Here is a 20,396-nt window from a genome sequence, read left to right as displayed (position 1 = left end):
TACTCTAATAATATAATATATATAATTCTAAAATTTACTAAAAATTTATCAATATATTAATTAAGGATTCTGGAATACATCGAATTAAATACAGTATGTACATATTAAATATATCATATTAAATCTTTAATCCATGAATTTTATTGCCTTCATAAAGATTATTGATATTTATTGAAACATTTGAGAATCTCTTTCACCGCAACAACGTTCACCAAGAAAGTACTCGCAACCGAGCTCGCAACAGTCCCACGCTATACATATATCGGAATTATACAAACAATATATAATAGTATTTAGCCGTGATACATAATAGTGTAGATAATATCAAATAAGAGACTTGCGATCTCTCCTCTTGCTCATGATCGCGCGTTTTTCCGGATTTGCCCGTCGAATATGAGAAAATCACGAAGTGGCTTTATACTTTAATCACGACGTGAAAAACACTATTATTGAAAGCATATAGACACTGCAAGGTGGAAGTTTCCACGTATTGTCGCTCGTTCTTGAGCATTATCGTTCATTGTGAGAAATATTGCAACTTATTCTTTGCGCGATTTATGAGAATGTTAACTGTAATTCTTTATAAAGTTCAAAAACATTTAAATAATCGCGCGAATATTAACAAGCTTTCGAACATAAAAATTATAGTGGCTTTTTTAAGTATTTTATCAATTGTTTTAAATCTATTTTTTTAATTATTTTAACCCTAGCTATACACACTCTTTTTTCTTTTATATACACATTTGGGGCTCTGGGACCCCATTCATATTTGTTACCGTAACTCTTGTAAAAATGGACATATTTCAATTAATCTTTCTTTCAATCGATGGAGAATTGATTAAGTCCATAATATGTAAAAGTCGATAAAATTAAAGAGCTTCAAAATAGGTTCAAAGAAAAAGAAAAGTTCAAAAATGCGAAAAAATCTCGGTTTAGCAAATTGCGTTGGGGTTTCTGGGACCCCAGTGTGTATAGCTAGGGTTAATTTTATTTTAACGATCAAACATTTTTATTTTTTATATTAATTTATCTTTGTAGGAATAGTAGAGGAAAGCCCCCTATTATGAGATAGGCGCCTGTAGTCATTGTAAAACAAGATTTTAGAATTTGGATGTCTTCAAGTTTCATTGAGACAAGCATTTAAACCTTGTTTATTGAATAAATAAATATTTGGCAATAAATTCTTCATGTAGTGATAGAGTAAGGTCGTACACTAATAGAAAAATACGAGATATGTTGAATTGTTTAATTAAAGAAGTTAGATTTGATGATCATAAAACCATAGGACGTGGAAATCGTAATATAAGATACCCATTCCTAATATGAAATAACCCATGCTCCTATGTTATAGTGAAAATCGTTGCTAAAGTATAAATGTTATTGTACAATAATAAAAAAGACAACCGGAATGAACGCCGAGTGCCTATATCTGCGATGCTTGATTCCAACTACCTGAAAACGAGTTCTGGGTACAATCTATCGCATGCTCATTTTTCGCGCACGCTGGCTGTGTTTGTTTGTATTTTAGAAACATTAAATAAAGTTTTTTTAATTGCAATACTAATATACTTTGCGTTTTACTATCGATTTTTCGGGACATCTCATATTAGGAGCACAATTTTTTAACTTTGCGATTTGCTCACTTTTTACATTTCTTTAATTTAAAAAAAGAATGGAATTTAAATTAAATTTTATGTAACGTTATCTTAAAGCTTATTAAATTCCCTTCAAAATGATCTATTATTTTTTTAAATTCTGCTTGTAGACTTCTAGCATTTACCCAAAATGAACCCTGTATCTCATAATAGGGATCTTTTCTCTATATATGGTATTTATTTTAAATGATTAAAAATCAAGTATTGAGATCTGTTATACAAAATTGTATTAAAATCATTTTTTAAACAAGAATATGCAGTATTTCTCTGTTTCTTAATAAGATATACAGAATATTCTAACTTAAACACCAAAATATCTCAAAAACGTTTTTAAAAAATAATTTTTAAATAAAAGTTGTAAGGTTTGAAAAAAACCATTAAATGAGTACTTAATAAATTCTGGGTCTAGGACCCACTTTCAATCCAACTAATCCAAAGGCCCACATGGATTTTTTCGATGAAAACGCATATGTTTTATTGCAGATTCATATTCTATTGGAAAAAATAAGGAAATTTTGATTCTGGTAATTTTTTGCTCTTCCGACAAACGCAAATACCGCTAATGTTCTTATTTTAAGACGCGTTCTGGCCATTGAAGGTCAAACTTACAACAAATTTATTGTTTTCGAGATATTTTGGTGTCTAAGTCAAATTAGAAAACCCTGTATAGCGAAGAATATTCATAACTTTATGTAATTTTTTATATTAAATATTCCATATTAAATAGAAAGAGAGAGAGAGAGAGAGAGAGAGAAAGAGAGAGAGAGAGAGATCCATAGAATAAATTTAAATTCGAATCTAATATTAAAATTCAAGATAGGTAAATTTTATTTTAATGATCAAATAATTTCTAAAAGTGTATACATATAATTTACATAAAATATATGTATTTACTGTGTACTAATTTGTTTTATTTACATTGCAACTAACGCCAATGAATTGCACATGTTACAAAAATTGAACGATCAATTAACTTTACGTTGCGTTTCAAGAGTGCAAAGAGCTTAATAACAAGCCTTTGATGAAACTTTCGATCTTTTCCCGGGACTTTTGCAGGAAAGCGAATGGCCGCCCAGACAGCTGGAAAAACTAGTACTTTACCAGCAATCCGAGAGACCCTTTCGTTTTCTTCGCGTGTCCCATTCCAATACGCTCTCGGTTGCAGTGCCAATTACTTTCGTGCTGTGTGGAAACGATTACTGCTTTGCTCCCAGAATACTGCACCAACGAACAGATAAATGCTGAGGATTCGGATAAATGATAGTTTTACAGTTTCTTTCGCAAGATGAAGTTTATATTGACAGTGCACAAACGCTCTTGGAAATTTATCGCAAGTTGTAATTTATTTTTAATATCCATGAGAGTTATTTTCCTGGTCCCACGCAAAGCCTATGTTATTATTATTTCGTATAGTACTTTTATAATAACGTGAAATTTTTTATTGTTACACTATTACGTAAGTATACGAAGAGTTCCTTAAAGATCAAAGGAGATTGAATAGATCATATTTCAGAAGTTTTCTACTTTATTGCGATATTTTTTATAAGGTTTTTAGGAATTTCTTTTTAAATGGGTAAATATTTATCAAAATTACTTTTTGTCCTGTATTTATTATTAATTAAAGGCAAATTTGTTTTTTTTTTATAAAAACATGAATAATTAGCAGATCTACTTGATGAATCATTTTAATCAGACCACTTATGGCCATTATAGGAACCAAAATTATTTTAATAACTTAATTCGTTCTATTTTTTCAAAGTTCAAAGACATTTTTAAAAAAGATTAAAAGATTTTTTTATAAATAAATGACATTTATTTATTTATTGGACGAAATGACTAATTCCTGTTCTGCCACAAGTGTTCCAATTAAATTGACGTCTTATTTTTTAATTTCCATTTTCTGAAAATGCATGGTGTACACGATCCACATAAGATTAAATAGTTATGTTAATTTTTCATATTTTATTTTAATATTTTATTTTAGAAAAAATAAATCTATCTTCAAACAATAATATATCAGGAACAAAAAGTAAGTTTTAAAAATCTTTATCCCCCCCCACACTTTTCTAAAAAGAAAATTCAAAATTTCTCAATAAACACAGCGATAAAATAAAAAAATCCTCTTAAAAAAATGTTAGTCTGTGGGGTTTATTAAATTATTAAATTTAAAAAATTAGACAGACTGGTAGGTAGTTAAATTCTTGCTAAAAGAAAATCAACTTCGAATTAAAATCAAAGATTCGATTTTTAGTTGGCAAAAGTACTTATAATCGAACTTTCTGTACGTAATAAAAAATAAAATAATTAAAAAGTAAAATAATAAAAATTACAGAAATTAAATTTTAACAGTTTCTCTTATGAAGAAAGACTTACCATCATGTATTGTCGCGAGCAGAATTCCCAAGCAGAGAATCAGCGATGCCGCTCGCACCTCCTGCAATGAGAAAAATAGTGTATCTCATTAATAATTCATCATCGCCGGAGACGTATAATACAATATGCCAAAGTGAGAGTTTCGCAAATAATTAATTCATAGCGAGTTCGTTCCAACTTTGGTAGCGTTCAATCTCTCGCATATTGGTATAACGAATCGGTAATGAGTCAACGGTGATAACTGATGACTTCAACAATAAACATCAATGAAATGCAGTTAATATTAGAAAGTTTACACTATTCTGTGTAATATATTAACATAAAAATAATATAAATATACTCAAGGGATATAAAAATGCTCTGGAATAAACGAAGACAAAATTCTTAATTAAGAAATTTTCGACATAACAAATGGCGAAACTTTCACTCACATTGTAACAATTTTATATAAAATTTGGATATATTTTTATATTATTAATATAAATAACATATATAAAGTAATATATGCACGTACAAATTAAAATATTTTCTATATATATTTGAAATATTTTATAAGTTTCAATATACCTTGGAAACCACCAAACAAGTGATGCACATATCCTTGGAAATAGAGACACATTCTTTAAAGTTTAATTCATTCAGGATTCACAGCTCCGTGAGAGATGCGTGAATTAAAACCAACAGTCGTATAAAATACCCGTCTATCTTGGTGTTACGCGTACGCTAAATGCCGGTTCAACTTGTAACCGCTTATGTAATGCAGAAATGTAAAGTGCTCGACGATGCACTTGTTCCCCAGCTCGGCTCGGTCAGCGGGCGGCTTTCGATGCAGGATTAATAAAGATCGATGATACGATATATAGGAACGGATGAATAGCGACGTACACAGACAACACGGACGACCTGGCTTCTCGTTATGCAATGGGCGTGCAAAGAGAAAGCAAGAAGAAAGAACGCGGTGAGACTTTCTCGCGGTGAGTTTCGTTACACGTTACGTTAACAACATACTACTCGCCAACGTGATAACAATTAACGCGCCTCCATGGGCCCTGAACGTTTAATGAGGCGGACAGAAATTCCGGGCTGGTCTCTCGCGAAAGACAGCTGTTAGCGCAATAACTTATTGTTAGTTGGATAAAGTATATCAGAAACTACTGGATATTTGACATTCGCAAACATCAAACGAGAAATTAAGAATAATTATACAAGCGCTTTTAACGAGGCATCAAGTAGTTTTGAAGCCAACCCATGAAAAGTTCAACACGCAAAGTCTCAAGAAAATAAATAGACAATAAAATCTTGTTAGTTTTAAGTGTGTCTTTCAGTTTAATATAGATATTTAATATCTATCTAATTTATAGCTAATTTATAAAAATGTTCTGCCACAAATGTCCGTCATTCAAATAATTACGGTATAACGCAAAATTTGTCTTCTTCCGTTTTAAGGTGTATAGCGTTAAGGCTTAAACACAATAGGCACAGGCAACAAGGAATAACGGCTCGTCCAATCAGAGCTCTAGTGTATAAGTTCGATATTATATCCCAGAGCTCTGATTGGACGGCTCGTTATTTCCTGTTGCCTGTCGTTATTGCCCGTGCCTATTGTGTTTAAAGCCTTACACCGCACATTTCTGTAACCGTGGGGATTTAATAATCATCTCGCTGCAATATATTGTCTCCGCGCGCACGTGTACCCCCGCGAAGTAATAACTCGCTCTTGGCGGCACGCGGCTGTAAGTATGCATGCGGGGTGGGTCAAAAAACTCCGGGGCCCCTCTAAATGTCAAATAACTTTCTACGATGCCGGGATCCTTGGAAAGCGAATACATACGGGTGATTCAAGGGAGAGCCTCGAGCGATTACACGTTCGCGTTTTCGCGCCGCTGCGTATCGGCACACACACAAGCGCACGCGTACGAGCGCACATCGATCGTCCAGCGACCGGCAAACCGCAGACTGGGGCTGGTCATTGCTGACTTTCTGGAAGTTTCGTAACCGGAACGGAAGTTCTCGTCGTGCTTTCGACGCGCGATTCGCTACCGACGCGACGTCCCACTCCTGGACGTCGTTTCCATCATTCGACTCTCGATTTCTCATGTTATTTCGCAAAAAAATAAATAATCTCTTGAACTTTGATGAAAAGATCTAAGCTCGAAAATCTAGTCATTTTCCATTTTACGTGATCACAGGTTTAAAGATACGCAAGCTATAAATTAATAAAAAGAATTAAATCACGCGAAATTTAGTAAAAAAAACATTTATTTCTATATTATTACATTTCAATTTCATTCATCATATATTCGCATAACATATTTATTCATCTACAGTATACTAATACGATTAATATGTCTTAAATCTCACATATTTTACTTTTTATTGTTACATTACAACCATTAGCACTATTATCTCTAATTGGACTTCATAAAGAAACTACGACCAAACTACTTTCCTCTTTAATGTGGAACGATTAACTTTGACCTAGTACTCATACGTGCGATTCGATGCAGCTCAGTAAGCATTTATTTAGCTTATTGTGTGAGAGTTCATCAAGGATCTCTTGGTGCTTATAATTGAGAAAGGTTCTTACAACGAGTAAGACGTGCAGGTATGCAACTCCGTCGTGAATGCAATACGTACAATGTTTTCAGCTGGATTTTGTATGTGTCGGATTTATCCTGTGTGCAGAATAAATATCAGCTAAAGAAACCCGCATGTTGCTTGAATATTCAAATTTATTGATCTTTATGAATATCCCTATTTTTTTATGGTACAAAGATACAACTCATATAAAAACAAATTGTTATGAATAAAAATCTCGAGGCAAAAGAAAGAGAGAGAGAGAGAGAGAGAGAGAGAGAGAGAAGAGAGAAGTTGAGTATAAAAAAGAAAATTAAAAATATCTTACGTTGCATCATTTTTAATTTCTCTTTTTTCTCTTTTCTTTTTCTTACTAAATCGTTTTTGTAATAATTGTTTCCGTTAGTATCAATTACGTTTGATTTATTTAACAACTTCTGTATAATTTCTTTACAGCAATATAAATAACAGAATGTTAACAAGCATTGAAATGCGCACATTTAAAAAGGAGTAAAGAATTTTTATATTTGATCTAAAAATATCCAATACGAATATACAGATACAAATAATGGTTTCACTCAATTAGAATAAACGCTCCGATATTTCTTATCACCATAATTGTATAATTACTCCATAAAGAATATTGTTAATATTACGTAAATAGTCTTGCCATGTTGCATATAAAAAGAAAGTGATAATAACCGGAACAATAATATATATAATTTAATTGTACGCGCATTGACATCAAGATTACTGAATTATTCCCGTTGATTGCCAAATTCCGCCCAGCAACGTAATAAACATATTTCGCTTAATTATTTACTAGCTGAACCAATATACTAATCGCAGCTTCCGCAGTGAAATTCCAACTATAGTTGCATTCGACCGATCGAGAAATAATTGAGAATTAAAACACTTTAGGAATCCGAATCATTTCATAATAATTTTCTCTTTCTGATGGATTATATATTCTCCTCATCTTGCACAGTAAATAATATATAATCCATCAGAAAAAGAAAATTATTATGCGTTATTGACAAAATAATATTCATTATACAAATTAAATCAACTTATAAAGCTATAATTTTTTTGATAAGACAAATTTCCACATTCTAAACGTGAAAAAGTGATCTCTATATTTAAACAATGGAAATAGAAGATTGATTAAAGCTTTCCAAGTTTATAGACGTTCGAAAATCATCGGTTGCTCTTTTCAATAATTGCAGAATTATTCAATATTAAAATTATCCTCAGTTTTCAACACCAAAGATTCAATATCAATATAAGGAAAGTTAATAGGATAACGATGATGTTTTGTTTAATAGAATGGCTATGACATTTTCATACTTTATCTTCAGCGTGATAATTGCAGTCCATGATTTAGGTATACAGTTACAACCGAGATCATCAAATCGACCTCAACCGCGAAACCTTTCGAGAATCCTTTCAAAAGAGGAGTTTCATCGCGACATCCAGCTTTTACATGTGCGTTTTTCCCAAAGATAGATTTGTTGACTTTAAGGAATTTAAACCCGAACAATGTTTAAAATATTATACGTTACATGTCGACATCATTTTCTCAAATATCGCGAAAGATCGATTGGACCAATTAACTGATGCAGCCATGAGACGAAGAAGAAAATTTCTCTTCGAGCTCTTCGGTAGTTAACGAGTTAATTCTTCCCATAACTTTCAAAGAGGAAGTAGCATTCGAGTTCTTCTCTCCGTTTACACGTCTTGACGCAGCGTTGTATCCTTTTTCGGATCCCATGAACGATAATCTTGCCGGTGGTAACGTCGATCAGCGTTGTAATTTAACGTGTATTTATCGAAATGACAGCTATAGTAATAAACGATAATAAACAATGTCGAGCTTTATTATACATCGAATTGCTTATTATCGGCAGAAGCCAGATATCGGCGTTATTTCCAGATTAGAGAACAATTTTATATAATGTTCCAGAAAGAATAATAGGTCTGTTTTTTTTAGCTAAAGTTCTTGCGTTGGGGAAAGAAAAAGAGAAAAGATGAACCGTGCAAAAAAGTTCAGCTAAAAAGAACAGGTCTATAATTAATGGCGTAAAAATATTTTCCGCGTCTGTTTTATTTTTATTTTTAACATGCAAATGAATTATGTTGCTCTTTTTTGGCTTATGCAAATGTCTATAACCAGCTAATATATTTCAGATAATACCTATATCTCTTTTTTCATTCTCATTATTTATATTTACAATTTATTTATATTTACAATTGTAATTTACTTTTAGCATAGATGGTTTTTCTTCTTTTCAAGAATTAAGATTTAATAATTTTTATCACACGTTTTATAATCAATGTTTTTCTTTCAATCTACACCAAATTATAATTTGCTGAGATGTCTTATGCAAATTGAAAATTTTATGTGTCGTCACTGTTCCTGCGCAGGAATTCCGAGTTAATGTTCTCCTTATCTAGATTTTTATCAGCTATCCCGCGGGAGTAAAGAAAAAACGAAGACAAAGCACGAGAATAGAAAATCCATGTACCAAGCGCAGCTATCGCTATAATAATATATTAGAAGGTAACCTGATTGGCCTTTCACACTCTCTGCGCATCACATGCTTTCAGAACCAGATTTCTGGACGTTCAAGGTTGTATTGATAAAACAACCATCTTTTCTGAACATTATCATTATTTACGCAACACGTCGAAAAAGACACACTTGTCCATGACTATTTTTAGTCACGGTCTTTCTTTTGGCTCCACTATTAATATTGTTTCTTAAATCCATAATACTTAAAAATGTAGTCTAAGCGTCAGCCACATAATTTAATCTTGTCGATGAGAATCGCTTAAAAAGTTAATTGCTCGCATTGTAATATGATTTTTAAAAATCTTCTATGATATTTTCAGATATCTGATTATTTACAGCTTACATTTAGTTCGTTTTAATGAAGATAAGTCCTTATATAAAGACAAACTCTGTTATAAATTAAACATAAAATTAATATTAATTTTCTTCAAAGAAGAAAGTAGGAAAATAATGATAACAAATGCATTTAATGCATTTTTATATCATATCTATTTATCTTCTTATTATTTCCGTAAGATGATATTTTACAAGAATTATTTACAATAATTTTTGTAAATTTTTTTGTACAGTAATAGTACAAGTAATGATGTTAATCAAAAATATCTTGATTTAGTTCTGGATTCAGATATCTGGATATGTATGGTAATAAATATTTAGATATCCATGTTATATGGAAAATCGATATAGTCGATTAGATACTAAAATTTACTGGCCGGATTTATGTAATTAAATAAACGGTGCTATGTGACCGAGTGCAACATTTATGGCTCCCTGGCGTTATGAAAGGTACAAGCGACATTCTTGATCTGAAATCTTTTTATTTCCATCTTGAACGCTAGTAGTGCGCGGGCGATTGCGATTTGATCGTTACTAGTTGGCCGCATTGCATGCGATTAAATGGAATTTAATTTTCACGCGCCACTTACATCATTAGAAATGAAGTCATCAATTAAAATGTTCTTAAGTCTGAAAATTACATCAATAATATTATAATATCATTAATATAGTTGCAATTTGTAATATTTTACAAATACTTGCATTTACTTTGAATCCAAAACAAGTAATTTAAATGTGACTCTAACTGCATTGTATGTGATTATGGTTAAATAGAATTTAATTTTCACGCACCATTCACTTTCATCATTATACAGATGATGTCATTAATTAAAATTTTCTCAAATCCAGAGAATTACGTAATAAATGGCAATATTGTTAGTATAATTGTATTTTGTGATATTTTAAGCATTGTATTTAATTTGCATCTAGAACAAGTAAGGTCAAACATTTACAATTGTCTCATAACACAGGCCCACAAAAAAAAATACCCTGTGCTGGAATGGAGACCCAGCTATTCTTATGTATTTTGAGTCGCTGAATACGAATCTGATATAAAAATAGGACCATCCAGAGCAAATTTTCAATCTAAAGCGAAACAATGGGTCAAAAATGGGAAAAATGGGTCATTTTTTCACTCTAGATTGAAAATTTGCCCTGGATGGTCCTATTTTTATGTTAGATTCGTTTTCAGCGACTCAAAATACATGAGAATAGCTGGGTCTCCACCCCAATACAAGGTACTTTCTTTTGTGGGCTTGTGTAATTATTAACATTTGTTACATTATTTATTACCTCTTATTTGAAAATAAAATATTTATTTACCTTCGTATATCATCGCTGAATTTCTAATATTAAAGGCACATTATGGTTAATTCGCGCACATCCCGCGTTAGGTGTTAATTATAAAATTACCATAATTTTCGTCGTCGTAACACAGATTAAATCGCGTTTTTTACTTGCAATTATTTCACTACTGCCTCGAAAGTGGATAAAATCGTTATAAAATCGATTTGAGTCGCATCGTCAAAGACCATACTTCACTCACTTTTACTTTCTACAGAATTTGCCCCACGGGCATTAAGACTCTCGCTCTTTTTCGTAGAGAATTAATAGACCGATTATGCCGGTAATTAAGTCTTCTTTATTGACCAAATGACTCAAATCTCTCACAGTTGACAATCCATTTTAATTCTTCGTTCCATTGAAAAGAAGATGGCAAAAAGTATTTATATAATTCCAGTTTTATTTTTTATTTCTTAATTTTGTAATATTCACTTTAAAAAATTGCTATTTTTGTATAAATTATTTTTACATCTTTTAGACGCAAAAAATGTCTTATGACTCGATTTTAGACACTTTTCTAGGATCGTCTTCTCAGTGAAGATTAATATGATGATGATGTCAGAGCTTTCGGTTGATAAATTAATTGATATTCGAATAAGATATATGATGGCAATATCAGAGCATTCATAATCGCGAGAAAATAATTTCGAAGATACTAATTCTTAGCATATTAACATTATTTGTCGTTATTTCAATCATCAAAATGACATTAAAAACACATTATTTACATCAAAACGATAGTAAATAAGGTTAATTTGCTACCTAGATTGTATATATTTATTGATACATAATGGGACATAAAGATTAATCTTCGATCCACCTAAAATGAAATATCCTTTTTTATTTAATAACCTGAAGTAAAAAGTGTCAGCAGAATCAAACAAGAATAAAAGAACGTATTCTCTCTTACATGTAATGTATAATATGTAATCTTAAAAACTAAAAAGTCGATTTAAACTATCAATCTATAAAGTTTCCTAACAATTATGAGTTTAAGATTCAAATTTTATTTGCTTTTATATACTCCCCTTCGAGTTTAGTTAAAGTATATAATTATAAATAACATTTTAATAAGATATCTAAACTTTAGATATTAAATATAAGTAAGTATATAAATATTTTTTTTTATCACGATAGTGATGATCTTTCAACCGAGACTTATAATAGCAGATAATAAAGTCGCACTTATAATATCGACGAAAGATTTTGCCCCGAGCCACGACTTCGCGAAAGGTCGACCGCTGACCGACCTTCCAAATGTCTTTTATTTCAGCCTGTCTCCGAGACTTCTCGTTTTTCTCTTCTCTAAAAGTCGAGGAAACTTCTCATTCCAGGACCTCAACTCCTTTCTTGCATTCCTCCCGTGTCACGTGGGCACGTAAATATAGCCGTTGGATTGGACGAAGGTCGAATTGTCATCGCGAAGGTCGGTCTTCACAGGCATTAAAGTCGTTCGCGTCTCGACGCTTCTCGCTCGAGTAAAGTGCAAGTTTGCTTTCACTTTAGAAGCTACGCGATGACGCATGAATCTCGAATCAAAAGATAGGAGTATAGGAACAGTGTTCTTTCATTCTTGAACTAGTTTAATTACCAAAAAAGTATTTACAAATCACAGAATCTCCTAAGAATAAAATCGAGCGAATTGATTGATTTTTTTTTGCAGAGAAATATCTTCAAGAAGAAAATATACGATGATAATCCAGATAATAAATTTCGAATCGATTTTTCAAAATAATCACAATCAAAGCTGAATTAAATATTTCAGAACGAGGGAAAAATTATTCTGTAAATCACACTGCCCGACGTGATTTTTGCTGTTTAAATAAAATTTCCGATGTATTTTCCATTTCCGATGTATTTTCGCGCGCTGAACACGAATCCGGTAATGAAATTGCTCTATCACGAGGTTTTATTTTTACTTAACAACAATTTTTTTACTTAATTTAAATTTGAAATTCTTTTACAAATATTTAAAATTACAAAATTAATATTGTAAATAATATTTTTTTAATTAAATTAAAGCGTAAATGACAAATTTTTGTGATAAAAATTTTTTGCGATGACAAATTTTTCCGCCATATTGAATCCTCTATTTTTAATTTCGAAAATTTGACTTCAGATTCGAATTTAGTGACCTTAAAAACCTTGCTACTAAAATCATCACACAGTTCATAAAATTTTTTTTTCAAAAACATTTTTCTTTGCGTGACTACTCAGAGATTATCTCGGTAAAAAAAAACGTACGACGTTAAAAAAAATATTTTTTAAAGATAAAAGTTGGCACTTTAAGATGGCGTAAACGAAAGTAGAAAAAAAATTTACTTCGCTAGCAAAAAAATCACAAATATGTCAAAAAAATGTCAATTTTTATACTTTTAACTTCACTTTTCTCAAAAACGTGACGTGATAGAGCAATTTCATTGCCGGATTCGTGTTCAGCGCGCGAAAATACATCGGAAATGGTATCTTTTATTCAAACAGCAGAGAAAAAGTCTTAAAACGTCGGGCAGTGTTATTAGTGTTATTACTTGCTAAGATATTATTTGCAATGTTATCTTATTATATAAATAATCGCAAATTTTGAAGACATAGATACGTCACAACAGGACACTGCGGTTTACAGAGTATAATTTGTGTAGTCGGGACCAAAGTGATGACTAAGTCCACCGCTATTGGAATCTAATTTTCCGTTGGATAAAGTAAAGTGCAATTTTTTTTATGGCTCTCAAATTGCCCTGCATCGATTTGTCGAAGAACGGACAGAAGGATTGTTACGACCTCTCGGTCGATTTTGCAATCGAATTGCTACACGCGCTCGCTCCTTCTTTGCGACGGTGCAACGTCTTAAAGCTTATTGCGAGTGTAACGCCAAGGAGGGGGCCGGGGTGGCACAAGGTGGGACCCCTCTTTCCTTCCAGTATCGGGAGGAAGCCGACGATCGTTCCCAGGTATTCGATATGCGCGTAGATCATGCCCTCAAATGATCTCTTCTATGCAGCTTGCCTCGCTTGCGCCTTGAGATACATTCGATCGCGCGTAGATCCTGAGAAGTTGCACCGTTTTGCTGCAACATTAATCTACTATCGCTGCGAGGAATGCGGTAAGAGGTTCTCTTACCAACACCTTCTAGATTACGATGATATCCTTTCCAGAATTATTACGTCGCAGAAAGTGAGCGAATTAATCGCGCAATGCATGATCCATTTTCTGTTCGATATTGTAGATAAAGCAGTCGCGTGCACGCGAAAAGAGAATAAGAAACATGGAAGATATATCTTCTTTGGTTCATTTTTTGAAAAAGAATATATATTTTATCGATATGAGATATATGGAACACACCATGTATACACATTTTTAGAAATTTACTACATATCAATACCATACATATTTTTTTAAATAGTATTAACTAAACGTTTACTTACACTAAATAGATAATTGCAATAAAAAAGTAACAAATCAAATTAATGATTCTTTTACCAAACAAATATGTGTTTATATTTAATAAATATTTAGAGATAGTTCTATTCAAATAAATATTTAATGAATATACAATAATAAATTTACTAAATTAATCATAACGTAACATAATAATTTTATCTAATCTTGATTAGATAAAAAATTGTATGATAAAAAATTAAGTTTAAACGTCATAATAAATTAATTTTTATTAGTAAGTTTTTATAATCATATAACAAAAAGATTTTTTTCAATGTTTTATGCGAAATCTGCACGCTGCGGTAAAAGATAATCAGTAGTGATTAATGAAGTGATGAATTCTTTGAACACGAAAAAGACGCGAAAACATTCCGTATCAAGAATATTTTTCGGTAAAATTGATCCTTTTCATGAAGATCTACTAACTCTCCGCCGGCCAAGTCGGCCTTTGAAGGCACAATCAGTTATAAATAAATTTAAATATGTAGAAAATAAGTAAAATACAATCCAACTTCTATGAATTAAAAACTCGTTATTAAAGCTTTTGCAAGTATGCAAAAATTTTTTCAGATTTTTATACAGTCCGGAACAATATAAAAAACCCGCACTGAAGCTCAAAGACTAGGGTTGCTGACGAAAGGGGCAAAATTCCATATGATCGATAAAGGGGTAAAAATTTGTTTAAAAATAGAGAACATGCATAACGATTTCACAAGTAAAGTCATCGTCAGTTATGCAAAATAGCAAAATGTAGCTATAATAATTTACGCATACGTTGAAACATGCTAAAATAAGATTATGCAATTAAAATCAATTTTACTTTCGCTATTTAAAATTAAACGGGGATAATTAATTAAAATTATGGTAGAACTGCTTTTATACTTAATACTTGCTATTTTAACTTGCACTGATCATGTAATAATCGCAAATATGGCCATAAACAATAACTGTTAAAAATCAAAATAAATCAGAGAGATTTATTTTGAATAAAGATGAATGATAGATGAATGTATTAATATTATGTAACGCTGCCTTTCACTTTTCATCTTTACTCTCAAAGATTCATATTTTTATTCCATTCTTAGATTATTCCATTCTTGAATTATTCCATGCCCCGCGCAGCAAAAGTTAAAAATCGAGATAAATTGTAGATTTATAACTATAATAGATGAACCGATTAACGAAGATAAAAGTATATTAATATTACGCGTATCGTTGTCTTTCACTTTCCATCTTTATACACTCTAAAAACTATATCTTATTCCATTTCTGGATATGCTCCGCTCAATATCATTTTTTAAAAAACCCGAGACTTGAAACTTCTAAGTCTACTTCTTTAAAAATGATATTCTTTTCTTTTTTTAAATCTAACTCGTCAGTTATACCAATTAAAATAAGATTACAACTCCCAAAAAATATTTTCCATAGCTATAAATAAAAATCCTTACAAATCGAAATAAAAAAATAGTAGATTTATTTTAAAAAAAGATGAATAAGAGATGAAAATAATTAACGAGAATATAAATATACTAATATTATGTAATAATATCTTTCACTTTTTACTTTTACTCTCAAAGAACCGTGTTTTTATATCATTTTAAAAAAATTCGAAGCTTAAAACTCTTAAACTCCTAAACTTATTTTTTTGAAAATATTATGACTTTCGGATCTCTTCAATTATACTGATTAGAATAAGATTAGGAGAATTACGCGTTTATAGAAGATATTCCTTTCTCTCCTCGTCTCCTTTCCATTCCTTCTCACTTTCGTGCTCATTAACACCGTGGACTCGTTGAAAGCGTGACTAGTGAGATGCAAAGAGTTAAAAAAAAAAAAAAGAAAAAAGGAGCGAGTGCCTACGCCTACAGACGTGCCCATAGATTTGTGCTTCTCGTTTAGTTCTCAAGGTTTCTTTTCCACGCCGTTCGTGTTTGTAATCGCGTTTTGATACCGCGGGGCGAATATGCAAGTCAAATGTTTCCCTCGCCTGCGCGTTACTCAACGCGAATGTAGATCTTTCCTTCTGGAATTCGATCTCGGCCTCCGCGACGCGCAACTCTTACTTCGCCTCATCGAGTCGCGCCAAAACGGATTGTGTTACGCGAAATCATATAGAGCACAAACCACGATCACAACCGCAATCGAACACGATTTCTCATTAATGTTGATGCAATTTCAATCATTACTCGCCCGGTCGGAAATTAGTCTACGCATCGCGTTCCAGTAACACACTCCTAGTGAGAAGAATTGCAAATCGTACGGATAACGATCGAGGTATAATTACGCGGATTCAGGCGAAATGCAAGTCTCTCGCTCACGGAGACCTGATGATTTCCAAATAAACATTATTCTTTTGCGAAATCTTGAACAATCTTGAAATAACTGGGCGCAGGCATCACCGTCCATGTTTGATTCGGAGATAACATACATTTCGCGCAGGAAAGTCTGCACTTCCCGCCTAGGCGTAATCCTTGTATTACTTTTCCGAGAGTGCATCCGTCATTAACGTCGCGTTCGAAGATTCTACACATTCTAGCGGATGCTAGAAATTACTAGTATACATCAACATATCGCTCGTAAAATACCATAAATCGAAATGTAAAAAATCAACGTATTAAAATTAATTCCTTCTCGGATCAAACTAAAAGTACTCAACTCATTTAAATCAGTTTATATCAACATTTTCATGACGAAATCACGGGTCAAGAAATGATTTTTTTTATTCTTAAACATTTTTCCTACAATTGTTTTTTCTACAACTATTTTTTTTAATTAAATGATAATTGTAGGGAAAATAAAAAGAGGTTTCATGATCGCAACAATTATCGATACAAAAGAGAGGATTGCGTGTTTCTTCTTGACGATTGCAAGAACTATCGAAAGCCGTATATCATTGCTTTCGCCAAATGTTACTATTAATAAAAATATTAATCATTAGAAATCAATTGAAGATAACACTTTATCACTATAAAAATAAAGTTTCATTTCTTTGACCAAGTCTAATTCTTGTTCTAATTCTAAATCAAACACTCAGCTCTAGTTCGATTAGAAAGTTATTCAAAGAGAGATGATCATTACTCTCAGAACAAGTTTCTTCTAGATATATTATAGATTAATGAAAATAAATTGTTTTCTATTGAGAATAAAATTAAAAATTGCTTCTCGTATAATCTTAATATATTCAGCGCCCAACGTGACATTTCGACTGGTATTAAAACAGGTTTTAGAGAAATCACAAAACGCTTTCAGAATAAATTTTCTATAGACGTGGAATTAATAACATGATTTCTAATCTATAATAATGCAAAATTGCTTCTTTATATAATCTCCATTATATGTATAATTAAAAATTGCTTAATTCTTTATATAATTCAACATGTCAGTGTTATTCTGATCGAGCATCTAGTGTGACACTCTAACATCTCGTCGTTTTCAAGAGATTAAATACTTTTAATAATTTCTTGGGTCATTATTAATTTGCAAAATTAATTTACAAAGACTCGACTGATCAATTCGAAGGTGAGATTCTTACCCAGTCCATGTTTATCGCTTGGTCTAATCTCCCAATGACTTAGTCAAGATTTTCAGTCAGGGGATCCTCAGCTTGTACACATCGCGCATCAGATACATCCGCTTAAGATGCACGGAGCCACAGCGGCAAAATGCGATTGTTGCTGCACTCGCGACCTTGTATCTGTACGACACTGAAGGACGACGCGGCGCTATTAGTACCTGCGGGACGAGGCACGAGCACCGTTCTCCAGGACAATAAGTATACGACTGGCTCAGTCTATCTGGCAATCGCGCCACAAGCCCAACGAAGGTGGACGGAAGACACACTGTTACTTTCATGGGTCGTCTCTCATACTGCCAGCACCTTCGTGGGACATGCCACCGATATTGGACCCCACCAACCGGAACCGCGGGCGCGTTTCCAGTCCTTCGCGAAGCCGAGCCCGTGCAAGATCCCTGGCGCGGTATAGTAGTGGAGGTGAAAGGAAGACATTTCCTTGCCGGCCGCGGTTGTCTTCGTCGGTGCCGGTTCGCTTCTGTTCGCTGGGCATGTAACGCTTTAGGTGTGAACATTATTGTCGAACGAGGAACTTTGAACATATAATTATTTAACACAAATAAACACCAATACAATTATTTCTCATTTATTTTTTTTATGTGTACGTGTGATAATTTTTTTTTGACGAAACGATACATATATAATAAAAAATATATATACATATAATAATAAAAAAATTAACTCTTTTGAAATAATTGTTGATCCAACAAATAAATAATTCATGAAATGTTTAAAATTTGTTGTGATATTTCAACAAACTTCAACAAACTTCAATAAACTAAGTTCACTCGTTCGACAATACTAATGAAAGTACTATTTACAATGTTAATTATTATATTTATGCGCTATGAGGCAAAATTCATACATAGTCATAATAATTGAAATTTAAATATTTTATAAAAACTATATTATATATAATGACAATGAAATATACGGCCACGTTACACATATATACATATCATACATATCACAGATGTAACTAACATATTAACATACAAATGTACATATATAAAATGGCTCAAAAGTTCCCAGAATTGTAATATAATAAATGTTTATTAAATTATTATTTAATTACTGTAATCTATTTTAGATTTGATTCATTAATCTAAAATCTGAAAACAAATCTTTGTTCTTTTAGCAATTTTTGATAAAAGAAAACTAGCTACGATCACTATCCTCTTCTCTATTCTCTTCATGTAGCTTATTCTTATTTCCAAAAATGCAGTTAAAAAAAGAAAATTTAAAGATGTTGCAAAATTTAAGCAAAATTGCAGGTGTTGACAAATATAGAAAAGCAAATAAAAAGACTGTTGAAAAAAACGCTTAAAAAACTTTTAAGTTTTGTACATATATCACATTACGTATATGCTTCACACCGTAATATATTTAAATACTAAATTACTCAATAAATACTATTATTTACATGTAATTATTAATCGATAAAAAAAGAATATATTGCTTTATAGATATTTTATAAAACTATTTAAATTATGGGCCATGGCATATAAAAAACTTAAGTAGTAAGTAAATTGGCCATAATGTAAATAATAGTAAATCCAATATATGTTGATTTTCTTACTGCTTATGTTTTACTATTTAAGCTTTTTTGTATGCCATCGCTCTTCAGGCAGCAAGGTAACCAAATATATCTTATTATATCAATCACTGAAAACCAGAATCGTTCCTTGGAAAAGTAAAAAAAAGAAAAGGTTACATTTAAACATGATGCAAAGATTACTGTCACATAATAAAAATTCTTTCGACTTTCAACTAACTAACTCGAGTATCTGACCAACGTAAAGTAAAAAGGAATAAAAATCGATACGAACATGTAAGTGTTGTAAAATATTTAATTTCTTTTTTATTGCTAATTGGACTGCGCCAGAATTTTCTTTTTCTCGCTTTCGTCAAATTTTAAACATATATCAATATATTTCTGTAAATAAAAAGTGTATACTAGTTCGACTATAAAAAAATAGACCTATTGATTCCGATAATCATTCATTAATTTATACAATATTGCAGATAATATTGTTGATATAAGCATTTATCAAAAAATAATTAAATGCTAAAAATTATCAAGAATACTAATCTTAATTTTCTTACAATTTAATAAACGTTTTAGAGTCGCGCATGATAATTTTTGAATTATTTTTTATCGAATAATTTATAAATAATTTGTAAATTATGTTTCTTGAATCGTATTTAATTCAAGACCAACACTTTCAGGATCTAACTTGGATTTCTTAAACTGTTTTGTTGAATTTTCTGAAAAGAAATTTAAAACATCTTCAGAGTCATGCAATTTTCTATTGTATCAATCAATGTAAATCAATTTATTATATTAAAGTACAATAGATATAAAAAAATTAATTACCTTGGTAGAAATGTTTTGCAGTACGTTTTCTGATTTCTTCAATACCTTCTTCCGTTTGTGCCCACTCAAGAACTAATCTTCGACCGTACAAGTGAGTACTTTGACATAGTGCCTTAAATGCTTTCTATAACAAAATGCAAATTATATATATATATA

General features: G+C 31.6%; 2 protein-coding genes across 2 annotated transcripts in view; both read right to left on the bottom strand.

Annotated features, from left to right (window-relative positions):
- Positions 1 to 18,159, bottom strand: part of LOC108770838 (uncharacterized threonine-rich GPI-anchored glycoprotein PJ4664.02) — a 40,730-nt gene extending 22,571 nt beyond the window's left edge. The window contains exons 1-2 of the mRNA XM_018522573.1: positions 17,825 to 18,159; positions 4,029 to 4,089 (exon numbers count right to left, since the gene is read on the bottom strand). Coding sequence (XP_018378075.1) covers positions 4,029 to 4,089; positions 17,825 to 17,833 — 70 coding nt within the window. The 5' untranslated portion in view covers positions 17,834 to 18,159. The remainder of the gene's footprint in view (positions 1 to 4,028; positions 4,090 to 17,824) is intronic.
- A 1,838-nt stretch (positions 18,160 to 19,997) lies between these two features.
- Positions 19,998 to 20,396, bottom strand: part of LOC108770826 (probable RNA-binding protein 19) — a 4,527-nt gene continuing 4,128 nt past the window's right edge. The window contains exons 10-11 of the mRNA XM_018522551.1: positions 20,241 to 20,364; positions 19,998 to 20,131 (exon numbers count right to left, since the gene is read on the bottom strand). Coding sequence (XP_018378053.1) covers positions 20,049 to 20,131; positions 20,241 to 20,364 — 207 coding nt within the window. The 3' untranslated portion in view covers positions 19,998 to 20,048. The remainder of the gene's footprint in view (positions 20,132 to 20,240; positions 20,365 to 20,396) is intronic.

Source organism: Trachymyrmex cornetzi, unplaced genomic scaffold (genome assembly GCF_001594075.2).
Source record: "Trachymyrmex cornetzi isolate Tcor2-1 unplaced genomic scaffold, Tcor1.1 scaffold1354, whole genome shotgun sequence".
NCBI lineage: Eukaryota > Metazoa > Arthropoda > Insecta > Hymenoptera > Formicidae > Trachymyrmex > Trachymyrmex cornetzi.
The sequence above is the reverse complement of the archived record's forward strand: the minus strand, read 5'-3'. Positions and strand labels throughout refer to the sequence as shown.